The 18,582-nt window shown below is 41.7% G+C and overlaps 1 protein-coding gene across 3 annotated transcripts; it reads left to right on the forward strand.

Annotated features, from left to right (window-relative positions):
• The first annotated feature begins 1,126 nt into the window (after nucleotides 1-1,126).
• On the forward strand, nucleotides 1,127-18,030 carry C4H3orf52 (chromosome 4 C3orf52 homolog). 3 transcript variants are annotated; one of them, XM_028726761.2, is made up of 7 exons: nucleotides 1,127-1,291; nucleotides 5,135-5,400; nucleotides 7,380-7,503; nucleotides 9,260-9,417; nucleotides 11,312-11,382; nucleotides 12,770-12,969; nucleotides 14,019-18,030. In XM_028726761.2, exons 2-7 carry the CDS (start codon nucleotides 5,314-5,316, stop codon nucleotides 14,036-14,038), a joined length of 660 nt encoding a protein of 219 aa, XP_028582594.2. In that variant the 5' UTR covers nucleotides 1,127-1,291; nucleotides 5,135-5,313; the 3' UTR covers nucleotides 14,039-18,030. The 3 variants fall into 3 exon arrangements, with proteins under 3 accessions (XP_028582594.2, XP_028582595.2, XP_077783346.1); XM_028726762.2 differs by lacking the exon at nucleotides 1,127-1,291 and having other exon boundaries at nucleotides 4,293-5,400; nucleotides 9,263-9,417; XM_077927220.1 differs by lacking the exon at nucleotides 1,127-1,291 and having other exon boundaries at nucleotides 4,301-5,400.
• Nucleotides 18,031-18,582: the final 552 nt, after the last annotated feature.

Consider the following 18,582-nt stretch of genomic DNA (forward strand, 5'->3'; position numbering starts at 1 on the left):
AGACTAAACAGAAGGACACCAACACATGTGCCACAGTGACTACGTTATTCCTGACTGGAAAATGACACACCAGCCAAGCTGGGGGTAGGGGCTCTTCACCATGGAGGCCACTGGGAACCCCCATAGACAGTGGTGATTTCAAAAGCACCTCTAAACAGTTGAACAGTCAATGTTTCCAAATGAATGCATGCCCTACCTACCGTATTTTTCGCTCTATAAAACGCGCCTGACCATAAGATGCACCTAGTTTTTAGATGAGGAAAACAAGGAAAAAAATATTCTGAATCAACTGTTGTTGAAGAGGCTTTGCGCAGCTATCCCTGAAGCCAGAACAGCAAGAAGGATAGCCGCACGAAGCCTCTTCAGCACAGCTATCCCTCTTGCTGTTCTGGCTTCAGCGAAAGCAACGCAAAGCCTCTTCAGCGCAGCGGCAGCAACGCTGTGCAGGAAAGCTGTGCAGCCTGCATTCGCTCCATAAAACACACACACACATTTCCCCTTACTTTTTAGGAGGGAAAATGTGTGTCTTATAGAGCAAAAAATACGGTATCTTCCAAGGTTGGTGTTGGGAAAAACAGTTTTTCAGTTGGTGATGGGGCTAATGAAAGTGAAACAGTCTGATTTTTTTTGAGATGGAAGTAACTTTAGGGAATTCAAAGGGCTTATATAATAAGTATTTATACAATAAGTATGGCTAATCTGTGGTGTTGGACTCACATCAGTTCTAGCTCTCGGAGGGTCAAAGGTGACCTGACCTTGCTATACAGGCTGCCTAAGTATCTGCTTGTTCCTCTACATTCAACTTGTTAAAATAAAATAAAATAACCAACATCAAGCATTACGGGAGCACTACATGACTTGTCAACATCAACCTTGTAAACACCTGCCACTGTGACTTCCTCCTGCTCAGGAAGTGGTGAGTACGAAAAATGTAGAGCCGTAACATAGCAATAAACACATAAATAACAGATGAGCGATATACTAAGTTATACTGAAGCTAAAGAACCGTGAATGAACTCTGGACATCCGGGTTATGTGGAAAAGTGAAGCAACACATTAGCACAGTTAATGATTCATCTGCAGTTTCACCTCCTGAGCTATAACAGAGAATATTCCCACATTTTCTCCTGTCTGGTTAAGAAAGAGCCAATGGAGAGTGAAAGGGACTAAACACTAAAAGAAAACAAAAGAAAATTCCGTTGGAAAGATAATAGGTTCCAGGCACACATTAAAAGATTGCAGCTTCAAAGTGAATTCAGAATTTCAGGCTGCTGGACTGCATAAACTTAAGGTATTTAAGATTTAGATTCTTCCTTTACATGTATACTCAAATAAATGTGATGACAAATGCTTTTTTATTTTTTAAAATATCCTTGTGTTTTGTCATTTTTCCTTAACTTGACATATTTTGTCTAATTCAATATAGTACAGCTTTGATGCCCTAGGCAGTATTACATCTGCACAGCTCAGTACTATAAACTCACATGTACACTCACACAGTGTTGTAGCCAAAGTCAGCAATACTCAGAGTGGGCCCACTGAAAGAAACGGGAATTTCAATGAACCTACTCTGAATAGAACTTAGTTGGATACAACCCACCCACATAATATTGTGTGTTGTGTACTTGGGTAATTAACCTGAGTCATGGAAGGTGCTTTCCATGTGAAAATACCACTGTATCAGAATCTAGATTTGTCTGACAAAGCCTAAGAATCTTCTGGGAAGAGATGCAAGACTTTTCTTGTTTAGATGAAAGCCAAGGATGCAGAAAAGTGACTTAAGTGTATTGTGCAAAAAAGGACCAACAATGTAATCCTACTCACATTTACTCAGAAGTAAAACCCATTGAGTTCAATAGACCATTGTCTTGGATAAGTGTGTATAGGGCTACAGCTTAAACTGTGTGCATTTTTAGCTAATATACACATTTCTACATAGCATATTTCCCCGATACAATGCCTTTTTGTATTTGTGTGTGTGTGTGTGTTAGTTCAATCCATTCTGAAAATGTCCAGAGTTGGTAACGGTTTCTGGAGGAAACAGCATGAACATCCACATCAACAGCAACTATGTCATAGTTCTATTTGTTTTCCATAAATACCATGTTTCATTCCTTCTGAGTCTGAACCTCAGAGAATAGCATCAGTCAGGAATCGAAAAGAAATAAATTATGTAATGAATAAAATGTTATCCAGCTCTTTCAAATTCCAAAGTCTGCATTTGCTCCACAGGTACTTGGTGGTAGTGGTTGTTGTTGTTTTGAAACTACAGATGTGTTCCCAAAGATCCCCACAGGGCTTTTAAAGCTGTAAAACTTTAATCCCTTTGGAGGAATGGAAATTAAAACTAATTTTGGTAAAAATCAAAAACAAAACAGAAACCTGTTGTATATGACATTTCTTACTGGGTTTATTTTAAATGGCTCTGACAAATTTAAACTCCATGTTTCCTGTTGAGCTTATGGAAGTTTTAAAGAGTAGTGTTGTCATTTTCAAACTGGGGCTTCTGTGGGAACAGGAAACTATTTACCATAAGTGGTGTAAATAAAATGTGCTCATCTGGATTGCAACATAAAATGAATTGAGCAAAAAGTGACTCATATCCATTACTTGAAAGGACTGGTTAACATCACTGTTCATTTTGGGATGGTCCACCATGTGCATGGTGAACACAAACACAAATGCACTTAGGTCAATGCTACAGCTGCCATAGGATGTCTAATGTTTCTCAGAAAGATGGTTGCAAATTCACCAGTGATCCAAGTGAGCGGTGATCGTATTCATTCTCACAGGACCCCTGGAAAAGACCACCTGAAACGATCAAGATAACAGGAAGGGTATAGTGCAATCACATAAATATTTGTGATTTCACTATTGTAATTATACATAACATAATTGTTATATAATCAGTGCAACAGTGCACCCCAACTCTTGACAAAAAAGAAAAAGGTAGACCACAAAAATTGCATTTCTCTTGGCCAGAAGGATAACTTCCTATTGCAAACCACCTTTACCCTGATGCAACCATGCATGGGGCAGGACTTTCAAACCATTGCAATAATGAGGGTGAGGGAATCATAGAGCTGTGGAGTTGGAAGGGATCCTCAGGGACATCTAGTCCAACCCTTTGCAATGCAGGAATACTTCCCTGAGCTGTACCTGAGTGGGCTCGAACCACCAAACTTCCGGTTAACAGCCAGACACACTGACCCATTGTGCCACCTCTAAGAAGACCAAAGGTAGTTGTCCATGCTTCTTCCTCGTCTGCTGATCTGAAATCATGTATCGGTAACAGGGCTAGATGTCTGTATTTTGGTTGTAGGAACCGTGGGGTGGAGTCATGTGTGCAACAGCACCCATTTGTATTTAGAATTCTTCATATATCCTTGTTCCCTGGCTGGTAGACTGGCCATGTAAGATTTATCAAAAAGAAAAGAAAAAGGAGGAATAAATGCATTATTAGAAGAGAGGAGAAAAGGTTTGTATTAGTGTGTGTTAATTTATATGTCTGAAATGATGCAAATTCAGAAATAATTCCTATAATTTAAACAGAAACGTGTCTCACTATAGTATGGAAGACAAAGAACAGGTGACCCACGTGGATTTGGTGGTGTCCAAAACTGACCGTTGCATAATTTCAAGTCATCCTCTGTTTCTTTATATCTTTAAAACTGGATTCGGCTGGACAGAACTTTGGCTAGAGGACTGCTTGAAACATAGGCTTCTCCCCTGATAGCCTCACCAGCAGGTCAGAGCACTTTAAGTTCAAACATACATCTAATATTGAGCTCAATGGCATTTCCGAGCACAATTCAAAGTGTTGGTGTTGACCTTTAAAGCCCTAAACACTCTCAGCCCAGTATACCTGAAGGAGCGTCTCCACCCCTATCGTTCTGCCCAGACACTGAGGTCCAGCGCCGAGGGCCTTCTGGCAGTTCCCTCACTGTGAGAAGCAAAGCTACAGGGAACCAGGCAGAGGAAATTTTCAGTAGTTGTGCCCACCTTTGGAATGTCCTCCCATCAGATGTCAAAGAGATAAACAATTACCTGACATTTAGAAGACATCTGAAGGCAGCTCTGTTCAGGGAAGTTTTTAATATGTGAAATTTTAATGTATTTTTAATCTTTGTTGGAAGCCACCCAGAGTGGCTGAGGAAGCCCAGCCAGATGGGTGGGGTACAAATAATACATTATTATTATTATTATTATTATTATTATTATTATTATTAATAATAATAATAATAATTTACTTCTGGGTGGACACGCTTTAAGTTTAGCTTGAACTAGTCACTGTGAAGTTGAAGATGCATAACTATAGTCTCAGATGACATACCTTTACAGCCATGGAAACCAAGTATGATATCTCAATAGTAAGAAACAGACACTAAAGTTGCAATAATAAACTCACTTACCCAGGAATAAATCCCACTGAAGTCAATGGAGCTTACTTCTAAGTAGACGTGCAGAATATTGTGTTATTAACCCTTGCAACAGTACTCTAATGTTACAATTCTGCATTTGTTTATTCAGAGGTACTGTAAGTGCCATCATGTTTGATGCGACTCAAATAAGTCTGCATAGGAGTTCAGCCTTAATATTATATTTCATTCTTTCCCAGTTGGCTTAGTAGGGCCAAGTCTATATTTACAAAATTCCTTCAAGGAATTAATGATCAAATGTTCTTTGAAAATGCCAGGGTTCTCCTGGGGTCCTTTAGGCAAGATTCTTCTCTAGATATATGTAGTTATTAGTCTAGCAATTAGCCACTGTCAGACAAAAGAAGCTTTGTATATAATTTGAATTTTTCCAGCTCTCACCTACAATCACGGTTTTTTGTGCTAGCGTTCTTTGATATCTAAGAAGGCCATCCCTGTCAAGGATCTAGTTTCATTCTTGTACAAGCACGAGCTTTTATTTGTCACTCCAGCAAGGGCTAGGCTGCCTCAGGTTATATTACCTGCTTGTGTCTGCAGAAGGCAGGCTTACCAAACTGGAAATTCCAGCCTTTCTTTGCACAACCCTCAAACGAGACTTTGCATTTCCCGAACGCTGATAAAACTGGGACTTCTCGACTTTTACGTATTGATTTTTCCAAGCGCTCACTTGAAATCTATTTTTTGTTTTTGTTTTGAAGCATTCCAGTCTATCGTCCCGTTTCAGGGGCACAGGATATGGGACACGGGAACAATAGAAACTTTTCGGCCCTGGCGTGTTATCATCAGAAACATACCCAGGGCTGAAAATGCAGAGGAAGTTAGTTTTTCCTGCTCACATGTCCTGTGTTGAAAAGTTCTTCACGGGGAATAAGAAGCAATGAATGGCCATGAGACCATTGATTTACCAGCATTAAGCAATGAAGAACGGGAGCATGAACCTCTTAATCCGGAAGCTCATATTCAGGTAAGCCACTGAATTATTCACTTTCCGTTTGGTAAAAGTGTGTTACTACAATTAACCTGCATTGTTTCAGAATAATAAAGAATTCTCTTGGGACAGGCTTTGACTTTAACAGTTTTAAAGGTGTGTGTGTGTGTGTGTGTGTGTGTGTGTGTATGTGTGTGTGTGTGTGTTTCACACAGAGAAATTGGAAAATTCAGTGTGAAACACCCCCATTTAACAGATACAACACCTGTTTCTCACTAAGAATACCAACTTATCAGTTTCAGGGGCGCAGCGATGCATGAATCAGCCAGTTTCGGTTTCTCTCACTTCCTCATTTTTCTAATCTTAATCCTGCCACATTTCCACATCAGTTTGCAACTTTTTAAAAAGTTGTCGTGAAAATTCACCAGCATTTGCGTGTGTGTTCTCTTAATATACACATCCATGCATTCAGTTTTATCTAATGTACACATTTTGGCAAGCGGTTTCTCAAAATATAATAGATTTTTGTGTGTTGTTTAATGCACACTTTCTCCTAGAGTACTGCAAAACTTTGTTCCCCAATCCACAAAGTTGGCACATGTGTCACAATCTAGCTTCAGTGAATTCCTGGCTTACTGAAGACCTTTGATTCAGTTGCATCCATTTCCCATTTCCTTACAAACAGTTAGTCAGTAGATTTTAGCTTTGTGAGTGTGCAGTTTTGAGTACTCTACATCTACTTTCCTGGACTGGACCCTTAAATGATTCACTCACAAACGACTGTGTTCTTACAATAATCATGTTGCCATGGTCATTTTTTTAACCCTTCATTATCAAAAGTATTACATTTATGTATGTTATGTATATATGGTTTTTGACTAGTAAAACCAAGGTGGGTTGTGATTAGTTTACAATTAAGCCCTATGTATGTCTGCTCAGAAGCAAGAGCCAACAAGTTCAATGGGACAGGTAAATGTCTCTGAGGTGGCTGCCTTAAAAGAGTTATCACTCTCCCCCATTCATTAACAGTTCTTAGAGTGGGGGGGGGGGAGAATCTGCACATAAATAAAAGATATACCCTATACTTTTACAAGTTCAGATATTAAAATTCAACATGCTAACAACAATCTCAGTTCTCAAAGTGTTGCTTTTTATAAAGCAAACAATAATACACAAACAAGATGTTGCTATCAGCAGGTTGAGGTGATCCCCAAGGCTTGCTGAAGTACAAACAAAACTGGGGGGGGGGGGGAGCCTAACATGTTGGGAAGGCGGGAATCTGGTGAGAAGAGGGATGGAATGGAGTATTGTGGGGGAAGCAAACAATATGGTCAACAGTACAATGTGTGAACACTGCACTCAGGCACTCAACACTGCAACATTTCATTGCAGGTCTCAGTTGTTAAAATAAAATGTTTAAATCTGCATGTGATTTATTCCTAGGTAGTCACACACATGTTGCAACTCTAATTTTTTTGTAATGTGATGTGCTCACTATCATACTTATGGCGCAAGAACATGGATTTCAAAGGCTACAGCTATTCACACCTGAAACTGTTGTAACCCTATCGCTCTTTATTCTCAACAAAGAAGGTGCTGGTTTAAGCAAGCATGCATGCGATAGCAAACATCCTGCTTAGCAAACACAGATGTTTACTAAAGGTGTAACAGTTAGCTCTTCAAGCTAGGAACTTAGTATGACAGCTTCTACTTGTTGAGTTCCGAGCTCCAACATCTCCTTTTGGGGTTTCCAATATTGTTATAGACTTGGGAGTAGGAAGAATGGTGCTCCTGAGATGTTGTTGGACTCCAACTCTTGTCAGTCCCATCCAGCATGAGCAATGGCCAGGGATCATGGAAGCTGTAGTTCAACAACATCTAGAGGCATTGGTTACCTTGATCTACAAGGTCAAATCTAATACACGTGTGTTGGAATAATTCAATGAGAGATTGCTTTCAATCTTTCACACAACTTATTAACATATTTCCCCCCTTTTACTCTTTTTTTGTGACAGACGCCAGCCTACTTCAAGTCATGTTTTGAAACTGTTTTTTGGAAATGCAAGCTGTGGATGATTTTAACTTCCGCTTTTCTGGTGTTGATTCTTGTGACTATTCTAAGTTTGGTTTTCTATTCAGGTATGTACCCTTCTTCCAATATGAAATGACATCAAAGATATGTGGGGAGAGCTACTCCCCACCATGGTCTCAATCCATCTCAAGTTACTTGTGACTAATAGGGCAGTCCTTATATGATGTCTACACTGAAGTAAGTCCTACTGAGTTCAATGGGCCTTACTTCCAGGTTAGTGGGTATAGGATTGAATCTGAATTCCCATTGGAAAGCAATGGGACAATGTAGTCATCTAGATTGGGACTTCTATGGCAGCGTACACACCATACCTTTTAAGGACACACATACCCAAGAATCCTGGTACTTATAGTTTATCCCCACAGAGCTACAATTTCCAGAACCCTTCGCAAACTACAGTTCTCAGGATTATTGGGGGGGGTGCTTTAAATGTAGAGTGTGTATACCGACAGTGTTTCTATGTGAGGAGGGGGTACTCCTATGGATTAGAAATGGCAAAGAATTTAAAACCAGCATTGCCCCTGACATTTATCTGAAGACTTGGATCAAGGCTCACCTCTGCCTTGAACTTCTTATGTGATCTTGGGCAATGTCTCTCACCTTTCTCCATCTATGAAATAAAAATTAGGATTCCTCCTCACAAAGCTGTTTTGACAGGCATAGGCAAACTCGACCCTCCAGATGTTTTGGGACCACAACTCCCATCATCCCTGACCACTGGTCCTGTTAGCTAGGGATGATGGGAGTTGTAGTCCCAAAACATCTGGAGGGCCGAGTTTGCCTATGCCTGTGTTTTGACTATGAGGCAAAACTGACAAAACATTCAAAATTTAACATGTTGGTTTAAAAATGGCTTTCAGACTTATTCAGTTTTCAACACATTTTTATTTCTTTGGGGGTTATAGATCAACACTAAGAGTGAAACATGTTTATTACACATAAAGCGTGTGTGTTTGCATAAAACGGATAAGTGTTAATTTAAATTCCCCTCCTGAGCACTGTGATCCCAATCTGAACTTTCGCCATAGCCGCTTTATTTACACAGAGCACATGATACTATTCATCCTATGCACTGTGTCTAGTTAGGTCCCAAGAGATAGCTGTGTCTGTATGCTGTGAAAAAGAGGCACCACCAGTGTCTGGGTATGCTAGCATTACTTCTGCTTTGAATTTGGTCCTGGGTGTAAATGTAAGCATGTCATCGGCATGTGTATTGAACATTCACTGAACATTCAGTTAAAAATGTAAAAGGGGGATAGCATGAAAGAGCCTAAATGCGCACAGACTGTACATATACTTAGAAAACTTTTCAAAGACAAGGTCACTGGTTTTATTTATTTGCTTCACATTTTTTCCATGCCTCTTTTTCAAGAATCTTGATCATGTGAATTGAATTTTCCATGTGCAGTTTGTATGCACATAGACTCACCTGTGCTTGAATGCAGGTATATGGCTGGGCATAAAGCCATCATTCTACTCTCTGCCCACCCACTGCTGTCATAGAATGGGCTGTATTTGCAAGGTTCCTGCACTGAGCAAGAAGTTTGTCTAGATGTCCTCCAACTCTAATCTCCTATGATTTTGCAACAGCCCACAGCCCAAGCCACTGATCTTGGTTTAATGAAATTGAAATATAGACATGCGTTTCATCTCATTGAGAGGAAGGTGTTATTGTCATTGCTATTGTTGTTATTGTTGTTATTGTTGTTATTGTTGTTATTATTATTTAGAATCACTATATGATGAAAAATATATTGGCTAGCTTGTGAGAGTTACTACAAATACTTTTTATTATTATTCTAGCAGTTTACATAGATGAAGATGACTACTGGGACCCTGAATCAATAGAAAATGGCAGTCTTCATAATTTCACAGGGATATTAAAAATTCACTGTACTAATCCTGACCTGGAGCTCTCAGAATCAGCATTTAAGTTGATTTTTGAAAATCTTAGTAAGAGGGTAAGTTTTCCAGCTAAAGTCCCATGGTGGTATCCAGTGACATCATTGCACAAACTGAACAGTTTCTGCCGGTGCAACAGAACTCCCTTTACGTCTCCTGTATTTATTCATTCTGCCACTTCATCCTGCATTGAGCAGTGTATTGGACTGGATGACCTTCAAGGTCCTTTCTAACTCAAATGATCCCATGATCTCACACATGAACATATTTTCTGTCCCATTCTTATAAGGCACAAGAGCCTCATCCTTAGGAGATGGGCCATAGGTCAGTAACAGAGCATCCGTCATGCATGTGGAAAGTCCCAGGTTCAATCCCAGGCATCTCCAGATAGGGAAGAGAATGGCCCTCTGTCTGAAAGCCTGGTGAGTTACTTCCAGTCAATATAAGGAGGGAAAGATGGGACAGTCATCTCCTCCACCCCATACAATTTCCAGGTAGGAAATTATCATGTGCAGTCATTTCTTGGAAGTTTGTTTACACACACACACACACACACACACACACACACACACACACACACACACTGTACAGCCACAAAGCTGCTCTAAACAAACCAAAATATTTAAAAGGTTGAAGAAATAAGGAGGCAGCCCTTTTTACCAGTCCCTAAGCACCTCCCTCCCTCTTTGTAAAAGTGGGTGGATTTGTCCACCCGTCAACAAGCAAACATGGAGCCAGTTCTGGGGGCAATGAAATCTGTTCAGAATGGCTCTGTGGTGAGCCATCCATCCTTACTGTTGCTTGAGGTGGCAACAATGAGCCAAACAAGGTCTCCATTTTGAATAGAATATTCCAATGAGATCATTCTTATGTCATGATGTGTTGTCCAGAAGCACCAGCTCTATGGGGCCAAGGGGTTTTTGCCCCCCCCCAATATCTGCTAGGAGCTCCTCAGTGTTGAGGGGATAGAGGCGACCCAGTGCTGAATTGAGCATGGCACAGTTTCAGTGGCTGGCTCCTGAGTGCGAGAGAGGAGGAGCCACCAGCCATTGAAGCTGTGTCATGCTGGGGTCCACACTCAGCCTCCTCCCAATGACGCTTGTTGCGCACAAGGGTGCCGTGCACTGGGGCCCCTCAATCCTGGGTGCAATTCAGCATCTCTGGTGTTGTCGTTCCCAGGATCATTCTTGGGGGAAGAAGATGACTCCTCTCATTGCCCAAACAGGTCAGCTGCACCCCCCCTCCCCTCCAGGAATGTCCCTGGGAATAATATGATGCAGTGACAATTGTACCAGGGCCTTCTAAGCTACACAAAGCCTGGTCCAACTTATGGTGGTATTTTTATTGTGCATCCCTGTTAAGACAACATTTCCCCCCTTAGAAAAGCAGGAAGGATCGCTACTTGGGAACTAGTTGGGAAACAAAAGTGATAGGAAGGTGTACTTTTTCCTTCAAGGAAGGAAGGCAGGATGCCAGCAAAATGTCAGAAGGAGACTTACTATTTATCTAAAGTAATTTGTAACTTTGTAGCGGACATTTCTGAAATGTTATAACCCATAATGTCACAGAGTGTCATGGAGAATAGCTAAACAATATCAATGCAATGTGCAATATCAGGAACCAGTGTGGTGCAGTGGTTAGTGTGTTGGTCTAAGACCTGAGTTCATAGCCTTTGTTTGTTTGTTTGTTAAATTTGCATACCACCCTTCATCCAAAGATCACAGGACAGTTCACATCATAAAAATACAAAATGAAAACACATGAAGCCCAATGCTTGACCTTGGGCCAGTCACTGTCTCCCAACCTAACTTACTTTACAAGGTTGATGTGGGGAATAAACTAAGAGGATGAGAACCATGTACACCACACGGAGCTCCTTAGAGAGACATGAATGCAATAAATAAATAGATAAGTGAATAACATGTGTCAGTAATTAATGTCTTCTCTCTCAAGCTTACAGATGTATACAGTCATTCACCTGCACTTGGACGGTATTTCGTCATGGCTGAAGTTGTTTCCTTCAGGTAGGAAAGGGGAGTCAGCTCCAAGGATTCAATTATGTGATTTAGAACACCTGAAACTGAATGGGGGGAAAGTGTGTTGAGAAAATTTTAACACAGTCCATATTTGATTTCTTAAAATGTTCAGTCCACTTTTTTTTTTTAATTGTTTCTTGGTTGCCCTGTTTTGGCTCTACTTCATTCAGCACTCAACCACCTGTTGTAGGGTTACCATTTTCTCCCAAAGTGAAAATCCAGATGGAGGCTTTTTTTTGTTGAAGTTGTTGAGCTTTTTTGGGGAACACCCCCTCATTTTTTTTGTTAGCCCAACTTGCCAGTTCAGAAAAGTCTGCCAGGACGCCATTTTTCTCAGTGATTCCTGTACGTGTCTGAGAAAACCCAGATGTATGACAGCCCTAACCTGTTGCTATTAAAGTACAGTGGTACCTCGGGTTACATACGCTTCATGTTATGTATACTTCAGGTTACAGACTCCGCTAACCCAGAAATAGTACCTCAGGTTAAGAACTTTGCTTCAGGATGAGAACAGAAATCATGCTCCGGCAGCGCAGCAGCAGCAGGAGGCCCCATTAGCTAAAGTGGTGCTTCAGGTTAAGAACAGTTTCAGGTTAAGAACGGACCTCCAGAATGAATTAAGTACGGTACTTAACCTGAGGTACCACTGTATTAAGGATGGCCGATGCAATATCAGTCTGCCCAGCAAGCTACATTCATTCCTCTCCACAATGATGAAGGGTACAGGAGCACTACAATATAGCTTTGGGGCTTTAAGAAGTTGTTGGTACACACTCCCAGTGAGATTTTTTTTTAAAAAGCCACTCCAACATGAAACAGCCTTGGCCCAGTATACCTGAAGGAGTGTCTACACCCCCATCATACAGCCAAGACACTGAGGTCCAGCGCTGAGGACCTTCTGGTGGTTCCTTCACTGTGAGAAGTGAGGTTACAGGGAACCAGGCAGAGGGCCTTTTCGGTGGTGGCACCCGCCCTGTGGAACACCTTCCCATCAGATGTCAAGGAAATAAACAACTATCTGACTTTTAAAAGACACCTGAAGGAACCCTGTTCAGTGAAGCTTTTAATGTTTGATGTTTTATCACATTTTAAATATTCTGTTGGGAGTTGCCCAGAGTGGCTGGGGACACCCAGCCAGAGGGGCAGGGTTTAAATTGTTTTTCTTCTTATTCTTATTTATTATTCTTATTCTTATTCTTATACTGCCAGCTTACATTCCTTTGATGCAGAGGAGAACACCCCAGTCTTTCTTTGTTTTTTGCTCCCAAATGAGCATTTATCACATTACCTCATGAAGTGTATCAAAAGTAGGGGGAAGAATAGCTGTATAACCCAATGACTTCTCATCCCCACAATGTTTCTTTCCTTCTTACAGTAAAGAAAACAATTCAGCATCCTACCTTTTATGGTTCACAGTGCCGCCTGAGACTGAAGAGTTTATGAAGTCTAGAATGAGTGAAGGGTTTGTGATGAATATTTTAAGGCAAAATATTTATGACAAGGAAGAAATGGATGGGCTGAATATACCTGATTGCACAAACATGACGCTTGATCCAACTTCCCTTTCAGTAACGCGTAAGTACCTCATGCAATGAAGAACTGTACTCTTTATTTTTAAAAGTGTGAATTTTCTAGAAAGGGTATTTAGTGAATGAACCTCTCTGTAATATTTCACTCCCGTAGCATATACCCAGGGAAGTTATCTGATTAGCACAATAACTTACACCTGCACAATGAGACTCCCTTTCCTCATGTGCCTCCTCCAACCCTAATCTGTTCTGGGGTGTCTTCCAAGCTTCTGGAGAAAATTTGAAGGTGGGGATGCAGGGAAAGGAAGACCTGTTGTGCTGGCATGCATTCTTGGGCCAATGGAACAACTTTGCTCTATGCAACCTTATATGCAGATTCTGTGAATATTCTGATTCCCTCACTGTTATATAATTCCCAGAGTATAAAACAACAGTACAGTCACACCTTGGTTTTCGAATAGCTTAGTTCTCGAATGTTTTGGCTCCTGAACACCGCAAACCCGGAAGTGACTGTTCTGGTTTGCAAACTATTTTTGGAAGCCGAATGCCCAATGGGGCTTCCACAGCTTACGACTGGCTGCAGGAGTTTCCTGCAGCCAATCAGAAGCTGCATTTTGGTTTCCGAACATTTTGGAAGTCGAACAGATTTCCGGAACGTATTCCATTTGACTTCCAAGGCACGACTGTATTGTCATTGGTTCTACATAGTGGAGTTAAAAACCACTTGCTTAACCTGCTCAAACAAGTGCAGCCCCTAAGATTCTTTTGAGGGAAAGCATGGCTGTTTAAGTGGTATAATAGTGCTTTAAATGTACAGTGTGGATGTGGCCTTTATGTCTGATCAAATATTGCATAGATAATAACTTTATGATCTAGAAATAGGCTGTGTGTGTATGTGTTGGGTTATGTGTGGTGTGTGTGTGTGTGTGTGTTTGTATGTTTGGCACATATATAACAGTTGGTTATATGTTTGTATATTTGTGGATGAGTGTAAATTAGAGAAGATAAATTAGGGGAGATGTGCCAATCAGTTATTAGTTTTAGCAATGGCTTTCTTTCTTCTTTTTAAAAGTAATAATATTCTTGTTTCTAAAGAAATACAGACTGGTGAATAGTACGAGGAAGCGTGAATAGTAAGCAGACTGGTGGAGCTCCAAAATGTCATCAGAGGAAGCGTCATATATAGAAACAAGGACATCTTGTTCAATGAACTATGGATCATTTCCAGCATGTCCTCAGTACTTTTACTGAAATCAAGAACTTCAGGAGAATATGACTGCATCAGTCAAGTGGATAAGATGGTGGCCCCTGGCAATGTTACAGATGCCTGTTTAGAAGAACATATGAGTTTGTTGGACTATCTGACCACAACCAAATCTGGTTGTTTGAAGCTTGATGAAAGGAGAGTTCCAGAACATAGACACATAAGGCTTCATTCAAGCTTGAGCTGCTCCTTAGTATCATGAACCCAAAGTTAGTAAGGGATCATTCTGAAAGCCATTTTGGTTTCTCAGTTATGAAAGTCTTTCCAAGTTTCTCAGCAGACTGCTGGACTGTGTGTATTAAGATGTCCAGACTCATGTTTTATTGTGGGTGTGTTATGACACTATAAGAGTGTTTTAGTGGTGGATATATTCTGATTTGTTAGTTGTTCTGTTATTCTTGCATCCACATTACTGCTGCCTGGAGGGGTCTGTAATGTGACAAAATCTGGACAAAAAACTCCAAACATTTGTGTGGTATGAAAAGTTACAAGATAAACTTTGGTTGACAATGAAACAGTATGACCACCCCAAAACATGTGCAGGTGTAAATAGTATGGTAAGCAGGATCATGTGTGATCCAATAACATCAGAAGCGTAAATCATCATGAATGTGCAATGAAAGGAACATCTAGAGGGACACAAATAGAAACAAAAGTGCAGTTGTATAATAACATGATGGTGCTGAAATGCCTTGAATGTTAAGCAACAACGTTCTATTTTTTAATTACTGATAACTAATTCTTTTTTTATGTCCGTTGCTTTGTTTTCCTCTTATGGTGGATGAAATGTGCCATCAGTACAGTATGTTTGTTTCAAAACCCTGGAGTGATAATCTGTAGTGAATGGACAAAGCAAACCATATTGGCCCTACAAGGAGAGCTTTGTTTTCTGAAATCTGAATTCTCCTCCGTTGCATCTAATGGGAAGAAGTTGCAAACCCTGGGAGCTGACGCTGAGAAGGCCCACTCAAATTCCCACCAAACATGCTTGAGAAGTTGAAATGTATAATATCTTTAAGATATTAAGATGCAGGGAAACTCATATCAGGGAATAGTTAGTCAGATATCTTAATTTTGATAGATCATAATCAGCACTTTGAATTGTGCCTGTAAACAGGTTGGTGGTCACTGAAGCTGCTACAACATGACATGAGAGGAACAGTGATACCTCAGGATGCGAACGGGATCCATTCTGGAGCCCCATTCTCATCCTGAAGCGAACGCAACCCGCAACTGCGCATCTGCACGTACGCGGGCCGCGATTCGCTGCTTCCGCGCATGCAAGTGACGTTGTTTTGACCGTCTGCGTGAGCGGCGAAACCCGGAAGTAACGCGTTCTGTTACTTCCGGGGCGCCGCGGAGCACAACCCGAAAGCGCTCAACCTGAAGCAACTTCAACCCAAGGTATGACTGTATATGCTTCCTATAGTCTGAGTGTAATATTCTGAGTCAATAGTCTGAGTATAATATTCTGATACAGTTGGAGTTCCTGAACACTCTTGAATGGCAAGCCCAGAGATGTAACTAAGGCAGGTCTCACTGAATCCAGATCTGACATTTTGAGGAACAGAAGCAGTGGCAGATACCTGTATAGAATCACTCCAGGCACTGGAGGAGGAACAGGGGTGGGGTGGGGGGAGTGCATCGTCCCTGGCACGATCGGGGAGGGGGGTACCATAGCCCCCGGACACACGCCGTGCACCCCCCACTGCACTGGGCGCCACGCCCCCACAGGTGGCGTACCATGCCCCTAGGACGCACACCATGCCCCCACGGGCGATGTGCTACACCACCGTGCCATGCGCCCCTCCCCACAGGGTGGCATGCACCAGCCATTCCCTTGCCTGCTCCCCACCCCCGGTGCTGGAGCATACAGCTTTGCCACTGACTCCAGGCCACTTCTGATACCTGGGTAGCCAGTTTCAGGGCTGAATCCAGGAGTGCGCCCAAACTACAAACCTGAGTCTTCAGTGGAAGTGCAACCCTATTCAACATAGGCTGAGCCCCTCTTCTCTGAACTGCCTTATTACTGACCAGAAGCACCTCTTCTCCTGTATAAAGCTTCAGTTTGTTCATTCACATACATAAGATCAGACACTGAGGTCTTCACATGACACTAAATGTGTGTTTGTATTTACTGTGCCGGCTTTTTCAAAATGCAAATTATATCAGTAGCAGGTGTGGTGTTGATAATTAATGGTATCAGAGCGTTCATGTGGGGAAGGATTTAACTCTTTCCTCCCCTGCTGCAGTCCTGAGGAAAACCCCTCTTCTGGTGTCAGTAATGCTTTGGTAGGAAAAGTCCCATTAGCTCCAATGGGGGATTTCCTACCAATACAAATCCTTGCTTCAATGGAGGGTTTTTCCTCAGAACTGCAACGGGTGACTAAGGAGTTAAATAATTCTTTTCTACCTGCTGTATGGCAATAATTATGCTATTTGCATTTTTTAAAAAGAAACCCCTACATTTTCAGAGCAAAGCCATATTTAATGTCATGCATAGTAAAGGTAAAGGGACCCCTGACCATTAGGTCCAGTCGTGACCGACTCTGGGGTTGCGGCACTCATCTCGCTTTATTGGCCAAGGGAGCCAGCATACAGCTTCCCGGTCATGTGGCCAGCATGACTAAGCTGCTTCTGGCGAACCAGAGCAGCGAACGGAAACGCCGTTTACCTTCCTGCCGGAGCGGTACCTATTTATATCCTTGCACTTTGATGTGCTTTCAAACTGCTAGTTTGGCAGGAGCAGGGACCGAGCAACGGGAGCTCACCCTGTCGTGGGGATTCGAACCACTGACCTTCTGATCGGCAAGCCCTAGGCTCTGTGGTTTAACCCACAGCGCCACATAACTCCATAGCTGGAGCTTAATTCAGAACTTGAACAGCTCCCTTGGATTTAGATGGAAAGAGAAGAAGATGGTCCTGGGTTGTATCCAACATAGTGTGTTTGGTGTTCTACTCATGGAACAGGGCTTACCCTTCCTCTCCTTTCCTGCTCCCCCCCCCCCATCTGCTCCCTCTGTGGCAGATTATGAGGGTGTACAAGGAACTGTAGGGATAGAGAGCAGAATGAACCTTCATTGCGCAAGTGGGATGGCTGTGTTGGAGCCAACCCAATGAACTTCAAACCTCCAATGACCTCACCCAGAAATTTCATGTATGTGTTAAATATCATGAGGGACAAGATGGAACATGGGCAACAGGAGTTTCCCCAGTATTCCTTTCTGAAACTACCCTTCTGAGAATGACTAGGGCCACCTTAACAGGGATACGTTCATAATTAACGAATCACAGTATTAAAGAAAACCAACAAGGAATTCTTATGAAGGGACCCCAGGAGAGGAATCAGTAGGTGTTAGTTTCTTTATTCAATAGATTTGTAGCTCATTGTTCAATGTGAATAATTTCCAGGGTGGTTTACAGTGACAGCTCAAGGCCCATCACAATCATCAGTCACCACACTGTGACATTTAAAGAGAGAAAACACCTTTTTTTTTATTTCTTCAAAGTTTATTTCAGATGAGGAAGTACCCCAAATTAGGAGAAGCCCAGGAGACAGACCCTCATGGGCAAGCAAACTCTTAGATAGGTTTCCATGATTCTGTGGAACTTCCTCCCAGTTAAGATTAAGCAGGGGCCCTCACCATTCAACTTCAGGAGCCTGACAAATACCTTTCTTTTTCAGCAGGCATTTTTCAGGGAGCTTTCTGTTTTTATGATTACTTTTGATTGCTTTTATCCATTGTATAAATTTTAATACGGTAATTTTTGTGTACACTACTAGATACTTAGGTAATTAAGCAGCAGATAAATATGTCAAATAAAATAAAATTTGGCTCCTTCTCTCCCGTGCATTAAAACTCTGCTGCCTCCACTGAAGCCAACCAAATCCCAGACTGACCTAAATCAGCCCAATTCCATTTGGGATCTGGGATGAGATCAGATCCAGCCTTTGAATGAACGACCATGGCAGTGGACACCAGCCACACTGACCAAAGCTTTCTTCCCTTTCCACTCATCACCTTGAGCTTTATTGCTGCTGCTGCTGCTGCTGCTACTGCTAATGACCTACATTCACCACAACTGCCAGGTAACAATATAAAAATGCAACATGAAAACCAGGTAAAACAATTTACAATCAAAAGAGCAGAAAAAGTCCTAACCCAATATATATATATGTCTTATGAAGGCATTGATTTAGATTCTCTCCCTATTCCCTATGAATGCCTCTGGATCTGTGTGGATGTCATTATACAGTGGTACCTCAGGTTATGAAATTAATCCATTCTGGACGTCCGTTCTTAAACCAAAGCCGTTCTTAAACCAAGATGCACTTTCCCTAATGGGGCTTTCCGCCGCCGGTGCCCTTCCACCGTTCGGCTTCCATTCGTAGAC

This window comes from Podarcis muralis, chromosome 4 (genome assembly GCF_964188315.1).
Source record: "Podarcis muralis chromosome 4, rPodMur119.hap1.1, whole genome shotgun sequence".
In the NCBI taxonomy this organism is placed as follows: Eukaryota; Metazoa; Chordata; class Lepidosauria; order Squamata; family Lacertidae; genus Podarcis; species Podarcis muralis.